Source organism: Rousettus aegyptiacus, unplaced genomic scaffold (assembly GCF_014176215.1).
Source record: "Rousettus aegyptiacus isolate mRouAeg1 unplaced genomic scaffold, mRouAeg1.p scaffold_m13_p_8, whole genome shotgun sequence".
Classification (NCBI taxonomy): Eukaryota; Metazoa; Chordata; class Mammalia; order Chiroptera; family Pteropodidae; genus Rousettus; species Rousettus aegyptiacus.
Window position 1 is genome coordinate 13,576,236 of NW_023416311.1, and position 22,286 is coordinate 13,598,521.

At 44.5% G+C, this 22,286-nt stretch overlaps 1 protein-coding gene across 2 annotated transcripts in view; it reads left to right on the plus strand.

Moving 5' to 3' along the window:
• Positions 1-3,656, plus strand: part of SRL (sarcalumenin) — a 35,271-nt gene extending 31,615 nt beyond the window's left edge. For both annotated transcript variants that reach the window (XM_016166648.2, XM_016166649.2), the window contains 3 exons: positions 1-117; positions 868-1,101; positions 2,505-3,656. In XM_016166648.2, the coding sequence (XP_016022134.2) occupies positions 1-117; positions 868-1,101; positions 2,505-3,316 (1,163 nt within the window). In that variant the 3' untranslated portion in view covers positions 3,317-3,656. The remainder of the gene's footprint in view (positions 118-867; positions 1,102-2,504) is intronic.
• The last annotated feature ends 18,630 nt before the right edge of the window (positions 3,657-22,286 follow it).

The window sequence follows — 22,286 nt, forward strand, 5'->3', positions numbered from 1 at the left end:
ATGGAGAAATTACCTCCAAGCCAATGGTACTGTTCCTGGGACCGTGGAGTGTCGGCAAATCCACCATGATAAACTACCTCCTTGGGTTGGAAGACACTCGCTACCAGCTCTATACAGGTAAGAGTGAGATATTCTTGTGTGATTCTTGGTATTTCAATGTATGTCATATGTAGAAGCATTATGAAAAATCAAAGCATTTATATGTGTCTCCAACAATATAATGAAAATCACATACAAGAAACCAGCAGCTTCACTCATGTTGATAGAAGCATTATTCACAACAGCCAAGAGGTGGACAAAACCCACACATCCATCGATGGATGAATAGCTAAAAAAAAAAAATGTGGTCTGTCCACACTGTGAAATATTATTCAACCTTAACAAGCGATAAAGTTCTGATACGTGTGACAATATAGATAAACTTTGCGGACTTGATACTAAGTAAAATAAACCAGTCACAAAAGGAAAAATATTGTATGATTCCACTTGTATGAGATCTCTAGAGTCAACAAATTCATAGCGATAGAAGAATGGTGGTTGGGGAGAGTAAGAATGGGAAGTTACTGTTTAACGGGCACAGCGTTCAGTTTGGGGTGATGAAAACATTCTGGAGATGGATGGTGGTCATGGGTGAAGGTGAATGTACTTAATGCTACTGAACTGTACAATTAAAAATGGTTAAAATGGTAAATTTTATATTATATGTATTCTATCACAATTAAAAAAAAAAAGAAACCACTGGTGTAGCAAACATAGTATCTGATTCTTGTTGTGAACCCTCCTTGAAACACCTTGCTCACCCACTTTGCAGTAGGTCTCTTCCCTCAGAGGTGACTGTGTTCCTACTACCCTTGTCCGTGTGTGCAGGTGCTGAGCCCACCACCTCCGAGTTCACGGTCCTCATGCACGGGCCCAAGCTGAAAACCATCGAGGGTATTGTTATGGCCGCTGACAGCGCCCGGTCTTTCTCGCCCCTTGAGAAGTTTGGCCAGAATTTCCTGGAGAAGCTGATTGGCATCGAGGTTCCCCACAAACTTCTGGAGCGGGTCACTTTTGTGGATACACCAGGCATCATTGAGAACCGCAAACAGCAGGAAAGAGGTAATTTAGCACTCATTTCGGAACAGTGTGAGCTTTGTCTTAGAAAACTTTTTTACAGTGGTCGGTAAGCAGGCAGGGGAGAGGAAATGTGGAGAGCATTGTCCAAGGCCAGGGGATGTGTTCTTCCCTTCCGGACCCTTCTTTTTGTCACTGTAGTGCCACTTAGGTGTAGAGGACCTTGTCCTTTTACCTCCTCAAGAACTGATCTGGTTTGGAGGTGATCATTTTCCCAAGAGGAAGATGCTCTTCTCTCTGTAAGTAGCTCTTTGAGGTTCACGCTGGGCCTGAGCTGTATTCGGGAGCCCCAGGCTGTCTTGGCTGATCAAAGGCCTAGGCTAATTGCATCCCAGTCCAGCTGTACTTAACTTCTGGCTAACTTGGGGCTGGATTGAACCTGACCTTCGATTCTTCCTGCTTTATCAGGCCTGCTTCAATATAAGCCTGTTTCAAAAGCCCTGCTTGCCTTCCTTTGGCAGGATAGTGCCACTTTGGGCATGACAGATAGTAGGCTATGATATAGGCCACTGAGTATTGTCATGACTCAGGGATATCTGCAGAGATGAGTCAAAACAGGGCATTTGTAGAAATATATAAACAGATGGTGGATCTCAGCTTATGGCTGTCACTCCCATTTTGGTTCTAACCAGACCCTGTTTTATGACTAGTAGTAATATAATAACCAATAATTATAATAGCCAGTTAACCTGTATTGCACTCTTATTATGTATCAGATAATTTTATGTATTATTGGTTGACTATTGTAAAAAAATGCCCAAGACAGATATTCCTAGTCTCCTCATTTTGGAAATAAAAAATTAAAGGACTAAAAATATATTGAGCAACTACTATGTGACTGAGAGTCTTAGGTGCTTTCCTGTATTTGTAGCAACATAGTAATCTTTGTATCACCTTAGATGTAGTTCTTCTACTTAACATTTTGTAGCTGAAATCCTAAAGTTTAGAATCATTTGATGTTTAACTGGCTAGTGACAAAGCCCTAATTCTAGCCTGGGTCTTATGCCAGGTCTGCATTTCTTTCCCCTAAATGATGAACCTCTCTTTTATGTTCTTCTAATTCCCTGATTTCTTTCTATCAATCTCTTTGCCTCTATGTCAGCTCTTTTTAGATAGTAGGAAAAAAAAATCCCCATTTAGAAAAAATATTTTGCTTCCCCAGAGCTTTGGATTCCACTGTAGATTAAAGCAAAGATCAGGTTGTTGTTGGTCAACGGTTGACAATGGACAGGAGATATGCAATTAATTCTTTAAAAGTCTCAAGAAGCCCAGAAAATCCTTAGTGCTGTCACTTCCTTCAACCTGTGGAATGATTTGGTTTTGGAAGGAGGCATGAGGGGCTTGGGCTCAGGCCTGCTCACCCTGACTTCTCACTCCCTCTCCCCAAGGTTACCCCTTCAACGACGTGTGCCAGTGGTTCATTGACAGAGCAGACCTCATCTTTGTTGTCTTTGACCCAACCAAGCTGGATGTGGGTCTGGAGCTGGAGACGCTGTTCCGCCAGCTGAAGGGGCGTGAATCCCAGATAAGGATCATCCTGAACAAGGCCGACAACCTGGCCACACAGATGCTCATGCGGGTCTATGGGGCTCTCTTCTGGAGCTTGGCCCCACTCATCAATGTCACTGAGCCCCCAAGGGTCTATGTCAGCTCCTTTTGGCCTCAAGACTACAAGCCTGATACCCACCGAGAACTGTTTCTCAAGGAAGAAATCTCCCTCCTGGAAGACCTGAACCAGGTGATCGAGAACAGGTTGGAGAACAAGATCGCCTTCATCCGCCAGCATGCCATCCGGGTCCGCATCCATGCCCTTTTGGTCGACCGCTATTTGCAGACATACAAGGAAAAAATGACCTTCTTCAGTGACGGAGAGCTGGTCTTTAAGGACATTGTGGAAGATCCTGATAAGTTCTACATCTTCAAGACCATCCTGGCAAAGACCAACGTCAGCAAATTTGACCTTCCCAACCGCGAGGCCTATAAGGACTTCTTTGGGATCAATCCCATTTCCAGCTTCAAGCTCCTGTCCCAGCAGTGCTCCTATATGGGGGGCTGCTTTCTGGAGAAGATTGAGCGGGCCATCACCCACGAGCTCCCCGGCCTCCTGGGAAGCCTGGGGCTGGGGAAGAATCCAGGTGCTCTCAACTGTGACAAAACAGGGTGTGGCGAAACCCCAAAGAATCGCTATAAGAAACACTAGGTTGTTGCGTGGCCATTCTTGGGTTCCTGTTGGTGAATGAGCTTGTGTCCTAACTGTCTGAGAAGTCCTGGTTTATTAACCCTTTGAGCCACACTGGCAAGAATTGTTATGCATTGGAGATTTGGGAGTTAATTGAGACCAGCGGTGGGGGAAGGTGTGGGTCGAGGGAGGAGAGTGGAAACTGTGAATTATAGTGTGCTTGTCTCATTGCTTCAATTAGGGGGCCTGATTGAGGCAAGTCAGGCCACACCTGCTTTTCCTGGGTCCTATCTCAGAGGGACAGAGAGCAGCTAAATTCTAGTGTATACTGAATTAATAAGCATTAAATAAGCTAAAAGCAGCCGAAGTTCTTTTCTCCCCTATAAACTGGGAAAACAGAGAAGACTTGAGTTCTGTCGGGCTGCCCAGGTCCATTGCGGCTGCCTCCCACACACTGTCTTCTGTTTCCCCCCCATCCAGCAGCTGTCTCCTAAGCTTGGGTTGACTTCATTAGGGGACAGTCTGGGTTTTGAATCAACCTGGGTTTTGAGCCTACCCCCCCAGCCTTCTTCCCTGTTTCCTCAAGGGGTGGGGGCAATGGTTTAGGATACCAGAACATTAAAAGAGAACAAGAGTTCCCAGGCCAGGAGAAGGAGCTGCTCCTCCAGTGCCATTTCTCTGATGTGGTCTTCTAAGCTAGCTGGGAAGCTCAGTCCCTTTACTGGCCCCAAGAGGAAGGCAAATGTTCCATGTAGTCAAGTAATTCACTGGAAATGATTTCAGTGAAAGTACCAGAAGGGCTCAGAGGGTTAATTGGTTTGCAGTGTGTCTTTGTCTGTTGCATGTCTTGGAAAACTCGGACCCCAAAGGCATTGGATTTCAGAGGGGACAAATGGAGACTTTGCTCCTTTTCGCCAGGGACTTCTCTGGCAGCCCGCCTCTCCCAGATTTAGGAGGAGGCGGTTTCCACATCATTTTGTGGAGGCACTGAGCGGAAGAGTCGTTCCTTCCCGGTTTTCGTCACCATGGCTTTTTCTTTCCCTTCTTCTCCATTCCCTGATGTGCCAACACTCAGAACTCAAGAGTAATTTCTCAGGAGTCAGAACCAGCACCAGCCACTCGGTGTCGGTGGCAACCAAGGCTTAACCTTCAGTTTCCCACCTGAACTGGATGCTGATACCCACTGGATGCGCAGCAGGAAAGCCAGGACCTCCAAATACTGATCAGTGTGAATATGTGTGTATTATGTTGTCCAAGAGAGATTAGGGAGATAACAGATGCCAGAGGGCATAGCAAAAGAACTTGTAAGAGTTCTGCCCTGCTGGTGTGCCACCACAGAGGGCAGCGGGGGACAGAGGACGTTGGGGCAGGCCTGGGAGGGAAGAAGCCATTTGATGAAAAATAGGTGAGTCTGTGCAACTCCAGGAGACCTGGCCCAGGGCTGCCCAGATGGGCTCCTGCCTACGAGGCAGCGTCTCTTGGGAGTTTCACCAGGAGGTATGGGTCGGGACTGCCAGCACCAGGAAGTCGTTTCGGACCCGAGGAAAGCGAAGATGGAGGCAGAGGGAGAGGCACTCGGGATTAGGCACTGGAAGCAAATTGGCGATCAGATTAGGTCCACGCAGAGAACTGCAACTTTGGAATTCCTGCTTCTTAGAATTATTAGCACTCTGGTGCATACTGCAACCGAGGCTGCTTCTTTTGGCTTTGTGGAGGATGGAGAACCTCCCAAAAGAAAGCCAGAGGCTCCAGAGTCTCCAGGACATTGTTTCTAAGGACAGAACCAACGAGAGAAGAAAAGGGTCTGCTTGGGGCATCCAAGGAGCCTGGTGACCAGGGCCTGACGAACTGCTTTTCTTTTTGTCAAAAACTAACCCTTGCCTCATCTCTCCATCATTTACCCTCTTGAGGAGTCTGCCCTCCCATCTTGCTCCTTAATGCCCCTTATTGCCCTCGAGCTCCTCTTGACATATCTATGTTTCTTAGTACAGTAGAGGAAATAAGATGTGCAGAACTGTATGGGCATTGTCATAGCTGCCGATGTCACCATTGCTTTGGTGGAAGCAGGTGGATTGAGGCTAATACATTCATATGGTATTTATATTTTCAAGGGGGGACATCATCAGTGTGATCTTTTTTATTCCCCTTTTCTTTCTCCACCCCTTTTTGTTTTCCTACTCTTGTTCCTCTGATCACTCCTTGACTTACCTTTTCTCTAACTGCTTGCAGGCTTATCCGTCAATCAGCTCGGGCTGTAAGAGCTGTTTTGTGACTCACTCTCTGGAGGTGGATTTCAAGCAGAATTCTGACTTTTGGGGGGATGGGGGTGTGGGTTGGGAGCTGGGGGAAATTTAGGATCCAGAGATTCCCCCAAGAGGAGTACTTGTGCCCGAAAAGTTGCTGTTTCTCTCCAAAGCGGAACTTTTCCAGTGTTCTTTCCATTCTGATTTCATCAGGGAGGAAGTCTCAATAAAGTTCCAATCTCTCTTTGACGCTTTGTACTTTCTGATGGTCTCTAACCAGTTTAATCTCTTTATTACCTTTATTTAGTAAAGTGTACTGATTTTTATGTAGACTGTTTTTTAGAGGAGTTTTGGGTTCACGACAAAATTGAGAGGAAGGCAGAGATTTCCTACACTCGCTGCCTCAACATATGCACAGCTTCCCCCACTGTCAACACCCCCACAGAGTGGTACAAGTGTTACAATTTACGAACTTTCATTGACAATGTCATAGTCACTCAAAGTCTGTAGATTGCATTAGGGTTCTCTCTTGACATACATTTTATGGGTTTGAACAAACGAATAATGTGAAGTGTCATACAGAGTGATCCACCTATTTATTCCTCCTGTCTCCTCTCAGCCCCGTATCCTAATTTTTAAGTTTCTTGGGGATAGATCAAAAATTTGTAAATTGCTCACCCTTGCTCTCCTTCACCCCCATCTTCTTTCCAAGCTTCCTCCTTCTAACCTCCCAGAGTCAAAGATGACCTGCTCCCTCAGCCAGCCTACTGTTGTATAATTATAACTTGAAGAAACACTCTCTGTAGCACCTGAATTTGTCATTCTCCCTGGCATCTGTGGCAGTAGTCCATTGGAAGGACTTATCAAAATCTATCTCAAATTTCTCACAGAGGTGGCTCAGGCTCCTGCCTATACTTGTCTTTAAAGAAACCCCAATTTGTCCCTGTCTCCTTGAACCTGTGCCCTTCAGAGTGGAGTTCCTTTATTTTGAAGTTTTACGTCTGGGGTCGTCCTGAGGATATCAGCTCCCACACCATGCTTGAGAATGTTTCCAAAAAGGAAAAGAAGTGGGCCTGGGTTGTTGGTGGGAAGTTAGACCACCACTGATGGGGTCATACCAGAGAGGATGCCGGATTCAGCAGCATGGCCACCAGCTCTGGGTTTTCCTAAGTCGGGAGGGGCTGATCTTGGGGCTGGATGAGAAGGGCAAAGCAGTTCCTTTCCTCCCTCTCCCTTGCTCTCCTCTTAATGAGGGGTCCACAGTCCACAGACTGAGCAACCCAGCAAGCCGACCTAAGGCTGCTGCTGCCCACCTCCTCTGCCCCAGGTCACCTATCTCATCCATGACTGCAACCAGCATTTCCCTACGACTTGGAAAACTATAGAGCTTTTCTCTGGAAAAGGATAGGAAGGTGAGGTCTGTTTTGAAGAAAAATATAACATGCCAGAAACCTGATGGTGTGATCGAAATTAGGCTATTTCACAAGCCTCCTTAACCACCTTTAGATTAAGTCTGCCATTAAGATGATAGGGAAACAGAAACACAAAATGGAAGAAGCAAAATCAAAGACCATTCTAAACAGGCAGGTGATGTGAGGGGCTGAACGGAGAGGGTCTGAAGGGGTATGTGTATGTATCCTCTGAATATATGGGGGTAACATGGTTATATGTATAAGGGGTGTGCAAACACCTGCATGTAAAGCCTGTGTGGGGAAACAGATGCATATGTGAGTTTTTGTGGCCAAATGATGCTCAAGTACCTAGGACTGTGCCTGGCACATAAGACTCATCACCTATGTGCCATCAGATGAATGAAAGAGTAAGTGGGGTTAGGGAAAGTAAATGGGATCTGTACGTTGTATGTTGCGTGGAGAGGATCAGGGAGAACAGGTACGTCTGGAGTGGGTGGGTGGGCGTGGCTGTGAAGAAGTAATTGTATGAATGATGTGGGAATAGATTGGGGAGCATGTGTGTAGGCAGATGCATGTGTGGGATGAACCCGATGTCCAACCCAGGGCAGAGACCCGGGAAGATTTCAGTGATAGGAAGACATTCCACCAGCTCTGGGGCTTTCCAGGAGTCAGATCCTATCCCAAGGAGCTAAAGTAAAAGTCAGAGCCTTTGAAAACTCAAGTCCTGGCAACATTTCATACTAATTCCAATTTCTGTGACATTAGTCTCAGGAAAATCTTTATTTTTCTTTTAGAAGACAGTAAAAAAAAAGAAGCATCGGAAAAATACTTAATGAGAGTAGAGACATGGGGTTTGCTTGTAGCAAAGGTGTATTCAACAGGTTCTGAAGGATTCCCTGTGCCCTTATTTTATCTCATCTAGATAAAATAACATGCATAAATGAGAATTTTCTGTGTCTCCTCGTCCTATGTAACATGTTCTCTGTTTTCCCATAATATCAGTGGGAAAAGAACCAGCTTCTAGAGTACTCCTTTATGACAGAAACTAGACTATCATCTGCCACACTCATACCTTAAAAAAGACAATAATTCTTTCTAAGGACAGCTGTGCCCCAGGCCACACCCTGAGTGCTTTATGTGTGTTATTTCATTTAATCCTCCCAGTAACCACCAGGGAGGGAGCCATCTAACATGGACAGGAGCACAGACTCTAGAATCACATAGCTTGGGATTCATCCTGGGCTCTACCACTCACTAGCTGGGCAGCCTTAGGCAAACGTTTTAACTTCTTTGTGCTTCAGTTTCCTCACCCATAAAATGGAGATACTAATAGTCCCTCTTTCATAGGGTGGTTGTGAGGATTAAATGACTTAATGTATGCAACATGCTTGAAATAGTACAGGGCCCACAGAAGGCATTCAGTAAATATTATTCATATTTTACCGATAAGGAGACTGATGGTCAGAGTGGTTGAGATGATGGTATGTGTAAGTGGGAGGGTCAGAGTTCTATCTGCCGCCTGACTCACCCTACAGGTCATGCTAAGTTACTCACCCAGTATCACATTAGATGACACTAGTCTCTCTGATCCCAAAGCCTTTCCCTCCTTTTCACAACCTGGCAAAAATTCAGAATTTTTTAAATAGTTGCTCAGCATCTTGAAGTTTGTTAGTAACAAAATTTAGACCACTTAGAAGTATTTTCATTAGAAATGTTATTGAAGATTATTTCCTGAACAACAACAAAAAAAACACTTAGAAAACTTCACTCTATTTCACATTTGTTCTCCACCATGATCATCTCATAAAATAGATGGGGAAGGTATAATTATTAAACCCAAATCCAAACTGAGGAAAATGTATATCCAGAGAATTTATCTGCCCAGGTTCACTCAGCTGATACATGACCAAACTAAACTAAAACCAAAGTAAAATGCCACTTTTCTACCCATCCCACTATTTCTACTACATCTTATCACATTGATTTGTGTTAATCTGGAGCCTGGACAAAGATGTAACAGTACATTTTTCTGACACACTAAAGAAGAGTGCAAAAGTATGTGTTGGAAATACTTCCATTTTCTCCAAACTTCTAGATTTTTTTCCCCATCACAACTTCAAAAGATTTGGAATTTTTCCATATTTATTCAGGCATAGTCTCTGCCCTAGCGGAGCTAACAATGGAGTTGGGGATACAAGAAACAGAACCACAGCGATCAGGAAGTCCTCAGGGATAAAGCAACTGCATTTTCCAAATCATAAATCAGGATACATGGTGTGGCAGATTTTCTTTCTTATTTGCAAATGTAATTATCTGAAGTCAGACCAATGCATGTAGACTGTTAAATTTATGTAAACATTGAATAGATTACCTTTGTAAAGGAGAATTCATTCACATAACACCAGGACTCTCCTAAGAATTCTGAGATACCCAGGGAATTTCCAAGCTTGGGAAGGGAGTGGGATTCTGGCTATGATTTCAATGGTGGGCAGGTTTGGAAAGTCAGAGCCCAGGGGGATGGGTCCTGGGGGAAGATCGAGTCTAGGCGACTCAGAGAAGGGAAGACATCTGAGTGTGGCCTGTGAGGAATCAAGGTGAGATGAGGTGAGTTGGGGGAAAATCTGCACTTAAAAATGGAAGCCCAATAGTCTGGGCTTGAGGCCACTGCAAGTTTCTGAAAGGAGGGTTCAAACAAGCAGGGAAGATCAGGCCCTGGGGCTCACTGGAGAGGTGAGAGCTTGGCACCAAGGAGCCTCAGGCATTACCTCTTAGATCTGTAAACCAAGCCTGCTCGGTGGGGGACACTGGACTTCTGTCCTGCCCACTCCTTGGAGCTAGAAACCAGCTGCTGAAGCCCTGTAAAGCGGGAAGAAGTCTGGCCTTACTCTTGGGTCCTGGACCCCCACCGGCCCTGGGCAGACCCAAATCCGTGTGCCTTCTCTGGACCCCGAGACATTTTAGTCATTCCATCCCAGGTGACCAGGGACAGCAGACACGAGGACACGCAGAGGCGTCATCCTTCGCGGGGACGGGTCTCCCCCGCCCGCGTCCTCACCGCGGCTGGAGGGCTTCGGCCTTGCCGGACGAACCCTCACGCCTTCGAGGGGAAACTGAGCAGGACAGTTTTGTATCAGGGTTGTGAGAATGCAGGAATCGGGAGCCTGACCTCGTCCCTCAAGACCGCCTCCTCACGCTAAAATGGCTATTCCTGACGAAAGCTCATCAGCGCGACCCTGCCTAAGCAGTAAGCGGCGGCAGTGGCGCCAATTCCCCGCAGGGTCTCGCTCGCGCTTGCGTTTTTGCTCGCAGCGGTAGGCCCGGGCCCACCACGGCCCCGCCCCTTCCAGGGCCGCGCGCTCCCGAGTAATGCCCTGGGACTCGCGCATGCGCACGCTCGCGGCAGCGCTTCCTGGGAACGCGGGCTTAGTGGAGACTGGTGGGCGGTGACTCAGCGCCTCGGGCAGCGGGCAGGCGGGCAGAGAGGAGCGTTGCGCTTCGCTCTGTCTCTAGAGCTTCGTCCCTTGGGTTTTCACCGGGTCCCCAGTGGGCAGAAGACGTCGCGAGCGCCGGGCTGCGGTGCTGGCTCGCCGCTCCGGCCCCGCTCTGAGCGCTCTGGAGCAGCACGCCGGGAGGGTGTTGGAAGTTTTGATTTGGGACGGAGAAAGGCCTTGAACTTGCTCATTGTTGTTGTGTGAGGCCAGAGATTTCTGGAGGCATTTGGGGAACGTGAAAAATGCTAAAGACAAATCCGGGCAGGCGGTTATTATGTTGTGGTTTTCACCTGCGGCCAGCCCTCAGGTAAAACGAACAGAGAATTTTAAGAGGTTACGCCACCTCCTTACTCCTTAAGAAACTCGGGGAAGCTGGAATCCCAATTGCCCTCCCCTCCTTTTAGGGCAGAAACACAGCACTCCCTTACCCACTTTCCCCTACATCTGGGTACCAGTAGGTAGAAAAGCACTTAGGGCAGATGACATTCCAGATAAGGGGGATAAGAAGGGTGATATTCTCATTGGAATGTCTTTCTTGTGGCTCTTGGCGTTCCCTGAGTCACTAATTTCAGGAGCTGAAAAGAACTTCAGAGATACCATAATATCTCAAGTAGTTTTTAGTCCCTATTTGGAACATGTCCAGTGACAAGGATCTCAGTCCAGAGTGTTTGCTATCTTCTGACAGGATGCTGGTTTAGGTGGCTCCCTTTTGCCCTAAGTCACCAACTGTGAAATGGCATCAGCTTCCCTTTGCAGACCTGTGGAGAAAGCAGTAGTATCAGTGTGCACTAGCTTCCCTCTTTGAGTCTCCTCTTCTCCCCCCATTTCTAGAACCTGTGAAGGGGCCTCTGGCTGAACAGGGTTGACCATTTGGTTACTGAAAGTAAAGGAAATTTAATTTCCTGGATTTTCTTGGCTGTTGCTTTGGAGTGGAGATCATTTGGGCATCTGGTGCCCTGGTGGCCTGAGAGGAAAAGGAAAGTCCTTGGAAGGGAGTTAGGTGATTCCTGGGAAATAACGGGTTGATGTGGGGCTTGGGAAAAGCTGCTTAGCTGACTAGCCTGCCCTCTGCACTAGGAAGCTTTATTCTCATATAAGCATCCCTTTCCTGGGTTTAAAGTTATAGAACATCCAGTTGTAAGGGATTGTAGCACAGAAAAGCCATGTAGTCCAACCCATTCTTTTTACAGGAGAAGAAGCTGAGGCCGAGAAAAGGAACGAGACTGCCCAGGGTCACAGAGCCAGCTAATGGCAGAGATGGGACTTAATTTCAGGTCTCCTGATTCCCAGGCCTGTTCTCATTCTCCTATACCATGTATATTAGGAGCCAGCAGAAAATAAATGGCATGTTTCAGTTGGGTAATTTGAGTCAGGGTGTAGGGAAACAATATGGATAGTGAAATATTCTGGGGCTAGTAACAGTGGGATCTTACCATCTTTATGCATGGAGGTAGAAAGGCTGTGTGGAGGGTCGTCTTTCTAGAGCTGGGACTTTGGATCAAGGGGCTCAGGATGGCAGTTGAGGATATAAAATTCTTATCTTCACTTTCTCCCTCCTTCTGATCTGTAAGGCTCTCCATGGACTAAACCCAATGACAAAGCAGTCTTGATTAGTCTTTACAGGTCAATTCTAGGGCATAGCTCAAGGTGAAAAGTGAAGAATGTACCTGGAGGGGCAAATGAAAGATATCCAGCATAACATGCAGTCTTACTTCTTCTAGTATAATAATGGTTTATGTTTCTTGAGCACTTACTCTGTGTTAGGTATGTTCATTATCTCATTGCATCTTCCCATAAACTCGGTTTTCTTCATTTGACAGATAAAGAAATGGGTTAGTGAAGCCGATCGAGGTTAGAGGTACAAACAACTAAGCTGCCACCTGCCTCTCTGGGATCTTCAGTACAGTTGTTCCTCTGTGGATGTTTGTGGAATGAATGAATGAGTGAGGACAAAAACAGATAGGATTTCATGGTTAATCTCCCTGAAATTCTTAGCTGTGCTTCTTCACGGGACTGGAGGCTCTCTGCAGAGGTAAGCCCCATGCATGTTGGTTTCTTTTCTGTCCATTTGTAATAATCCAGGTTATTCAGGTTAAAAGAGCAGGTATATAGATTCGATTAAAAACAAAAACAAAACCAAAAACAACCTTTTGAGTTCTCATTTTTCCTCATGGGGGATAGCTTTTAGAATTAAAGAGTTTCTCTCTGAAACCATCTGATTCCCGATGCCCCCACAATCTGGGCAGGGGTCCACGGTGCTGCCTCTCTTCCCGGCTCAGCTCCTCACTGCTCCACCCACAAGCTCAGTTCTGCTAATTGCATCACTGGTGCTGCTCCTGGAACACAACGTTCTTCAGGAATGAACCAACAACCAGTGTGTTTACCAGCACCCCTAAAATGGCCTGCTGTGGAGGAGAAGCCTCAGCTTGAAGGCACCGGGCTCTTTCCTCTATGCTTCCTCTTCCTTCATCTCCTCTCTTCGGAGTCTCCTTTTATTGGCCTTTTCCTTCGTAGAAGGTCCCACAGTCTTTCTTTTGTTGTTCTTCGTCCGAGCCCCTTAAGCATGGAAAAGGAACCTATGTGCCTGACACTGCGCCAATGGCTTCATATCTGTTAATTTATTTCATAGTGATCAGTTAGGTGTGGACCTTTTCCTTGTGTCATTGCCTACATCCCTGGGGGTTGGGCATGTCGAATGTTCGGTTTCAGCCCTCCCTTATGGGTTTCCACATGGATCTGACTAACATTTGATTCCATTCGTAGTCCCTGTATCCTTTGCTGATGATGTCTCCTCCATCCAGGGTATTTCACCTATTTCCGAATGGCCACTTACAACTCACTCTCTAAAGCCCAGCTCATATGCCACCTCCCCCATGAAATCCCTCCAAACTCATTCACCTCCAGATTCCTAGACTCACCTCTGTGGGCCTCCCCTAAAGGATTTATCACATTATCTCCTGTATGTACAGTAATTTGGAAATGCAACTTATTTTCTTTGCTGAGGGCAGGGATTACATTGTAATAGTGTTTATATCTCTTCAATTCCTAACAGAGGACCTTACACACTGTAAGCCACAGGTGATGAATGCACCCTGGGAGCTCTTGTGGTAAAAAGAGTTTGTAAAGTAAAGATTTATCCATCAACTTCACATGTTGACTTGCTTAAAACAAGAATCCGCTGTAAGATAAATGTTCTGGTTTAGTCTGGGGGTTGGGTGGTAGAGGGCACCTGTGTGTTTCTTGAAGCACTTTGAATTTGGGGAAATGAATACACCAATGAGAGCAGGCAGCGGGGAACAGGCTGTTTAGGTGGAAGGCCCTATGCATCTGTCTTTCTGGATGGGGCCCAGAGAGTGGTAGGCTGTGTCCCTTGACCTTTATCATGGGTTGGAGCTTTTTTGAGGCCACCCCCTGTGCTCCCCGAGTTCCTTTATGTTTGCTCTGATAGACAAAGGTCATCATCACTCCTGCTTTCACCAGCAGGGTTGGGGAGACTCTGCCTACAACTGCAGAGTCTCCCCGGGACCCGAATTAGGCTCAGAGCACACATTTCCCATATCATCCAAGACAGACAGATGCTGGGGCCCTTCAGCAGAGAACGAGTGTGGGCTGGGAAGATGACTCACCTGCTTTGTCGCCTCCTACAGCTAGCTTCAAAGCCCTTTGGATTCAAAACACTCCCTAGGAGAGGCACAGAAGGCTGTCCTTACAGATAGCAGCTTGGGTTCCTTCTTCTGCAAATGTCTGTCTCTGCCCCAGTCTTTCAAAGTCCAGGTCAGTGAGGAACCATCCAACTGCACGGTCATGGAAAACGGGTAGAAGGACAAGCAATCTAGAAAGAAATGTCCTGGTGTGGGCATCAGACAACCTAGATTTTAATTGGGCTCTGCTGGGAGCTCCCTGAGTTCATTCCTCAAGTAAACCTACTTGTACTGTGCTAACTAAGGACCAGGAGTGCTATGAGAAGTGACAACCTCTTCCTACTCTAGATGGTTTCTCAGTCTCTGTAAAGCAATGCAAGTCATGATAATAAATTCTATACAGAGGTGTTTTGGGAGTGTGGAAGAGAAACTAACTCATCTTTCCTAGGGGAAATGAGTGAACTGAGGGGAGATTTACATTACATTTGTCACATTTACATTACAAGTGTCACACGAAAGAGGTGACACTTGAGCTGGACCTTGAAATTGGAATTCTCCTGGCAGATGAGAGAAAGTCTATTGCATCTTTGGAGACTATTGTGCAGTATATTGTCAGTGGAATAAAGTCAGTGGAATGTAGAAGAGGGTGAGGGTGAGGGTGAAGAGAGGGGATTAGATTTGAAGGCCTACATGAGTCTAGCATGAGGGGCCTTTATAGGCCATGTGAACTTTGGACCTTATCCTGAAGGTAGAGAGGAGACTTGGAACCGTCTCTGTTGTAGAAACGTCACTTTGGCAATAACATGGAGGATAAATTGGAAAGGCCAATGATGAAAAAACACTGGGTCAGAGAAGATTAGACTATCACAGACAAGAACATTTGCGGACTGCAGCTGTAGGATTAGAGAAGAGGATTGGACTAGGTAATCCCTCAAGCTAAAGTTCTCTGGCTGTGAACCCATCTGGGCCTTCGGTTCTTTTTGTACCTGCCTCTTTCCACCTTACTTCTAGTTGATTACCTTTATTGCTTATTTGTCCTCCATCCTGGGGTGAGAGGATGTGACCTCTTTGGGTTTTATCCCTGTCTAATTTACTTATTTGTCAGTTAAGTCTACCCAGCATTTCAGATGAGACCTCAGCTCCTTGGAGACTAACTGGTAGGTAGCTATAGTCTGCCTCAGGGTCCTTCCCACTTCCCCCTCTGGCCCTAACTCTGCTTTTTCCTCTGGCATTGGACCTTGGGTCTCCATACTGGCAAAGGCAACTATGCCATCCTTCCCATTACTCTTTCCAAGAGGAAGGATGAGACACAATGTCTCATTGGTAGATGTTGACAAACGGGAACTAGAAAAACAGAGTAAAAGGGCCTTGGGAACTTGGTGTAAGAGAGAACAGAGGGTGAAATACAGGGCAGTCCCACAGAGTGACCCAATAAATCTGAGCCTCAACTTAAGCTGAGATCAGTTCTATAAAATGTAATCCTAAAAGCGGAGGTGTCTTCTCCGAATCCCTTTACTGTTATTTCAGGTTAGGGTTACAAGTACCGCCCCCTCTTGTTCAACTTGTTTGTGAAACTATCATTTCATGATTCTTGGGCCTATAGACTTCAGCAACCAGTCAACAAATAGGCTGCTGGTACCTACAGTATGTTCAGCTTCATGCTGGCTGGGATAGCATATAGATGCCCCCTGGCTATGTTCTCAAGGAATCAGAAGACTGGTGTTTTAGTTTAGTTGAGAAAGCAAAACACACATCTGCTCCAACTAGAGAACAGAAAAGATAAGTAGGTAAGAGGGCTATTAAGTTTTGGTGGATCATGCTGCAAATACCATAGAACCTTGGAAGATGGTCTAGGTCTCTTGGATGCCTTCATGGCCAGGATCCAGCCTAGCTTTAGGTGAGGGTCTCAGCTGGGTCCTAGGCAGCCTCAGTATGAGGTTGGGGGCCAAGAAGACTTTATGCTGTCCTCATATGGGGGTACGTCCCCATTTCCCAAACGTTCATACTGTCTCCTCAGTCTGCATCTCCCCATTTGTCAAGATACTCCATTTATTCATTCATCATTCATTCATTCATTTATCCAACCCAAATACCTCTTTTTTTCATAAAGACTTTCCTTCCACCAGTCAGAATTGTCACGGATCTTCTACAGCCCTTTGCTCATAACCCTTTTGTGATATTTATTCCATCTTATCATATTTTGTAAATGGCACGTATCTTGACATGTATTTGTGCTTCCTTCAGTTTCATTAGATGTGAGCTTCTTATTATCAGAGACTATATCTGATTTATTTATTTCCTATGACTAGCCTAGAGTGGGTACCCTGCTCAGAAAATGTCTGTCAAATGGATGAACAACAGTTTTACAGATTCCACCCTCCCTGGTATATCAGTTATATAAAATCAGTTCTGTAAAAGTAATCCTAAAACCACAAAGAGGAGGTGCTTGCTTTCTGGGGCCAATTTCTGGCAGGGGAAACCACAGTTGGATGAAAGATCATCGTAAGTTGGACTTGTGGGGACACACAAAAGAAGGGTATCAAATCGTCTCTTGGTCTTGACCTTCAGGACCAAAGATACAAAAGTAGGGTATGAATGGCAAGGATGCCCTTCCCTAGCTTATGGAAAGAGTCCTGGAATCAGAAGAATTAGGGACCAGTTATAATCAATCTCTGGTGACAATATACTTGCCTTATTAACCTTATGGGATTCTTCTGTGGACCAAATGAGGTAAGAAATATGTGAGTTCTTAGAAAACTATAAAGTGTTACTAGGATATTAAACATCCTTATATTTTCCTCTTATTTCTAATTTCTAACTCTCCTTCATTCTTTCTACAAAGAATCTCTCAAATTACCAGCTGCTAAGGCCTGCTTGGAAGAATTTAGCCAGTCTTTGTTTGAGTTCTCATTTAGGCCCAAAGACTAGATCCAAGGTGGTAGAGAGGCAAGAACATGGCTTTTTGGCTTCCAAACTAGGTAATTCTGGGTAAATCAATTCAACTTTTTTGAGCCTCAGTTTCCTCATGTGTAAAATGGAGATGATAATCTTTACCCCATCTACCTCCTAGGGCTCCTGGGAGGATCAAATAAGACAACGAATATGACAGTGCCTTTTAACTGTAAAGGTCTGTTCAAATGCTATGGAGTTACTTTTTAATCTGTGCTTGAGGGCTCTGAATGAAATTTGCCAAGACTGCTGCGCATCTAGACAGTGACATCATATGCATGTTATTGGAGTCCAGGGTGGGGCAGAGACGGCAGGCCCAGGTCACAGGGTAGGATAGAATTCAGAAGGAAACTCCACCCACTGCCTGACTGTAGAGGACCTGATTCTGTTGTCACTCTTTTTTCTGACCTGAAGAAATGTCAAAGACTCTGCCATGACCTCTGTGCCCAGGGGATACTTGGATTAAAGCTCAAGGGTAAGGGCCTTTCCAACCTAGTTCTCTGCCTCCAGGGTCTCTTAACCTGGACACGATGGGTATTCAGAATAAGTCTGTGGTTGAACAAAATACAGGTAGTACATTTTGTGAGACCTCTGGTCATCCTGAGTCTCACTTCCTTTGTGTTTGCAAATTCCAGTTTAGATAAACATTTAAAAAAAAATTTAAAAGACTATGATTCAGAGAAATGGTAGCCTGACTCATGCGTGAAAACGTGACTGGCCAGTGTTATTGAAAGGTCATGCTTCAGAAATGGGGTATCCCCACCTAGGTGCTTTGTTAATCCCAGGAGGCTATGGAGCCAGAGTCAAATAGGAAGGGCTCTCTGTGTGCCTGTGGCCAGATGGATTTTGGATTCCTTCATTGGCCCTGATGGTCATTGGAACTGGAAGAAAATGACTTAATACACAAATATTTGTATTTATTGTGTGCTTGGCCCCATCCTGGGTGCTTTGGTCAAGTTATGGCTTCTTTCCTTTTTTAGCCCTGATTAGGAGATTTTATTAGTTTTCTATTGTCACCTAATAAATGACCACAAATTTAGCAGCTTAAAACAGCATCCATTCGTTACAACACCATTCTGTAGGTCATATATATGGACAAATGTACGGGCTGTCATCTAGGTGTTGCTCTCAGCTCCTAGAGGCCACTCCCCCACTTGTCCATGTGACACTGCCCATCTTCAAGCTAGCAAGGTGCCTCAAATCCCCCTTGTATTTTGAATCTCTGACTTCCTCTTTCATTACCAGCTGGAGAAAACCTTCTACTTTTAAAGGATTAATGTGATTAGGTCAGACCCACCCAGATATAATCTCTTTTGGATTAATTTAAAGTCAACTGATTAGTAACCTTAATTGCATCTGCAAAATCCCTTTTGTCATGTGCTAACATAATCACAGTCCTGGGGATTAATGTGGGAAATCTTGGGCAGGGGGAGAGGTATTAAGATTCTGCCTAATATACCACTGGTATACTAATAGGAAGGGAGTCATGAGGGGCTAACCTCAGACATTGACAGGAAGGTTAGAAGTTAAGGTGTGGCAAGAACTTGTTATATGGCAAATACCATACCAGGTATTTTCACAAATGTCATCTCCATCCTTCTATCAAAGTTATAAAGTGGCTATTGTTATCATTATTCTCATTTTATTAGTGGAAACACTGAGGCTCAAAGGAAAAAAAAAGGCACAGCTACTAAATGGAAGTTTCGTCGGATTCCAAAGCCTCCCACCATCTTGGGAAAGAGAAAAGGAGGGTGATACAACAGATATTGGGGAGATAGAGTGCATAGCTCTTGGCAGATGATTCTCTGTGGGGCAAAGGAAAGAGAGGACTCTAAGATGATCTTAAGCACTGTGGAGAGGGAGGATGGTGGTGTTATTAATAGACATAAACCCAAGGGTTAATTCAAAAGCATTTAGGAAGGGCACCTAGTTTATGTGTGGACTTCAAATATTTGGTATCCCCAGGCTCTGTTAATTTATACCTTTTATCTTCAGAGAAGCTGGTTCTTCCAGCAAGGAAAGGGCAGGGCCCCCAGTCTTGATGCTTGATGACTGTTTTAAGGCTAGTACTAGGTGGGAACCCTGTAGCTGCTACATTCAAGGTTGGGGGGAGGTAGGGAGGAAGGGGTTAGGATCACCACCAGCTATTGGCAGCAGCAGAGCTGAATAGAGAAACCCTTCTTTGCCAAGTGTCTAGGCAGCACTGCATGTTCAGGTTGCTTTTGACTTTTTTGAGCTCTGACACCAAGATTGCACAGATGGATCCTACCATGATGTTGGTACCCAGCTAGGAGAAGTCATGGCGCCTGCCTCTAGTACTCCTCTGGATGACCATTTCTGATAAATTATTTCATTGGGAACTCGTATTTCATGATCCATATTTCTCTCTTCCCATTCTGTTTCTGATTATTATAAAGGTACTTTGATGGAAACTATGGGCTATCTGTAAAAGTCAGACCCCTTTCTGTGAACAAGGCTCAGTGGATTAGATAATGCATGTGTCAGTGTACTTCTGAATTGTTTCTTCACCTTGGTTTCTCCCCACAGTGGGATTTTACCATTCACGGGAAGACAGAACTTCTCTATCATTTTGTTTTTACCGTGTTTTTGAAGACTTACAATCTCAATGATACTAACGCACTCAGAGAAATGGTTGCAATTAAGAGCTTCAAAGGATGAATGACTAAATTGAGTGTTTTTTCTAAGGGCCATTCCAACTGTGATTCTCTCTGCTTTGGGAATTTAGTTAAGAGGGACGTCTGGAAGGGCTAGCACTGACAAGGCCAGTGACAGAGAGGAGGGGCATCTTCGTGGGGCATTAAAGATCGACTGGGGTTGAGTTGGCTGACCAAAGGGAAGGCAGCAGGGAAAGCTAAGTAAAGACATGCAGGTTTGAACAGGCATGGTGTATTAATGGGATGTGACCTGCCGTGGTCTGAACCGAGGAGGTAATACTACCTTGATCTGAGAAAATGACTCTGGCTCCTTCCTTCTCTCTTTCATTAATACTCAAGACCTTTTTGTCTTTCCTCCCCTGTCCTAGGTGTACAGCTGAATTGATAGGGAACCAATCTTTCTAGCCCAGTCTGAAGAGCATGTCTATAGAATACTATTTTCCTTTCAGGTTCACTCTTGCCTCCCAGTCAATGTCTTTCCCTTGGTCCCACCCTCTTTTCTTTCAAGAGTCCCATTTTAATCAAGGAACTTTACTTGCTTCATGTTCATTTTTGCAGACAAATGTAGTATTAAAGTTGAATGCACTTAAATGTCATTATGTAGCTTATCTAACATTTTACTTCTCTCTGGCAAACAAGACTCTATTTTATGTTTTATTATTGTACATTTTCTAGAGGCACATAGAAGATGGGAGCCTGTCTTTAATCCTAATGGCATGGAGAGATTTCCTTTTCAGGCTGATAAGTAACTCTGGGCTGGAGATTCCTTTTTTTTTTTTTTTTTTGAATCTGACTATGGTGGGAAAAAATAACTCCAATGATCATATAAGTCACAAGGAAATGAGTTTAATACAGTATTAGTTAGGATTCTACTATGACCTGCACAGAAATCAGCTGGAGCTAGTTTAAGCCAAAGAGCAGGCTCTACTTAAAAGACTCAGAGATGTATTGTGAGATCTAAGGACAGGAATAGCAGTGAGGCTCAGGAAGGAACTTGAACTAGGAGCTGAATAGCCATCAAGAAGCAGCATCTAGGCACTGACTCAGTGTGCTTGCTTCAGTGGACACTGCTGGATTGGCTTGCCTTGCGTCCAGGCCACACAGGAGGCAGAAAAGGGCAATCTCCATTAGCTCAAATTATAATTCCCTCCTTTCAAGAGACTAAGTTGCAGCAAGGATCTGTTGGAGTCACAGAACACAAACCCTGGCTGTTGGAGTCCTGACCTGTGGGAGGGGCCTACTTCATCAAAAGGGGCTTACTCCAAGTGTCTCTCCTGCCAAACCGGATAGATGATCAACAACTCATTGTTACTGGAATGGTTTTCATGTTTCACAATGAACTAGAGACATTGTACAGAGACAATGGTGGTGATGGAGATTGAGCGACAGGAGGAACTACATAAAAGACAGGAATCTGGCTTGTTTCTGGTTCTCAGCTCTTCAGAGATTGTCCAATTTTATAGTAGAGGCCTTGAAAGATGTAGGTCTTGGCTTAGAAATCATCATATCTTCTGCTCTGTAAACCATATTCTATTTAAAGGAAAGTGCTTAACTGAATCATTTGAGAGTTTTTGTTGTGAGGGATGAAGGCTTTTAAAAAATGATGCTTGGAAGGTATTTGGTGAGCCATTGGTAGAGAATTGCTAAGAAAAAATCTTTTGGATGGTTTTGTTTAAATAGATCCCTAACTGATGGGTGAATATGTTTTCATGTTTCTTGAGAATTATTATTCTTTAATAGAAAAAGCACATAACACTAGGCTTGGGTACAGAAAACTGGATTGGGTCTCTGGGCAAATTATTTAATATATCCTATACTCAATTGTGTTTCTGGGAAATGGGATCAGTAACAGGGTCTACTTCCTAGTGTCAGGAAGAGTACACGAATTAATGCGTGTTATTTGCTTGGTGGCTGTTTTTGCATATAAGCATTTAGTAAATGTAGTCTTACAAAAATGATTGATTAAGCCTGTTTGCTAATAGTTAAGGATTAATGCAAAAAGAAGGAATTATGCTTGTTTGTTTTTTTAAAGCATACACTGTAAATAATATTTTAAAAATTTTGCCGAATACCCTACATTTAGCTTGTAACAGAGTTATAGTTTATTTTTAAAAGGAAGAAAAATGGGCTTTTTGTGTGTCATAAGAAAGACGCCCCTGACCTAGGACCTTTGGCATGGGTCAGAAGATCTTTTTATAATAGTAAAACGCATATAACATAAAATTTACCATCTTAAACATTTTTAAATATATAGTTCAGTGGTAGTAAGTATATTAACATCATTATGAAGCCATCAACACCATCCTCTCCAGAGACCTTTTTTCATCTTTCAAAACTGAAACTCTGTACCCACTAAACAACAACTTCCCCGTTCCCCTTTCCCAGCCCCTGGCAAGTGCCATTCTGCTTTTTTTTTTTTTTTTTTAGTTATCATTTTTTTAATTAAATTTATTGGGGTAACATTGGTTAATACAATTATATAATTTTCATATGTACATTATAATTTGCCATCTATATATTCTATTGTGTGATTACCACCCAAAGTCCAGTTTCCTTCAGCTACCATATATTTGATCCCCT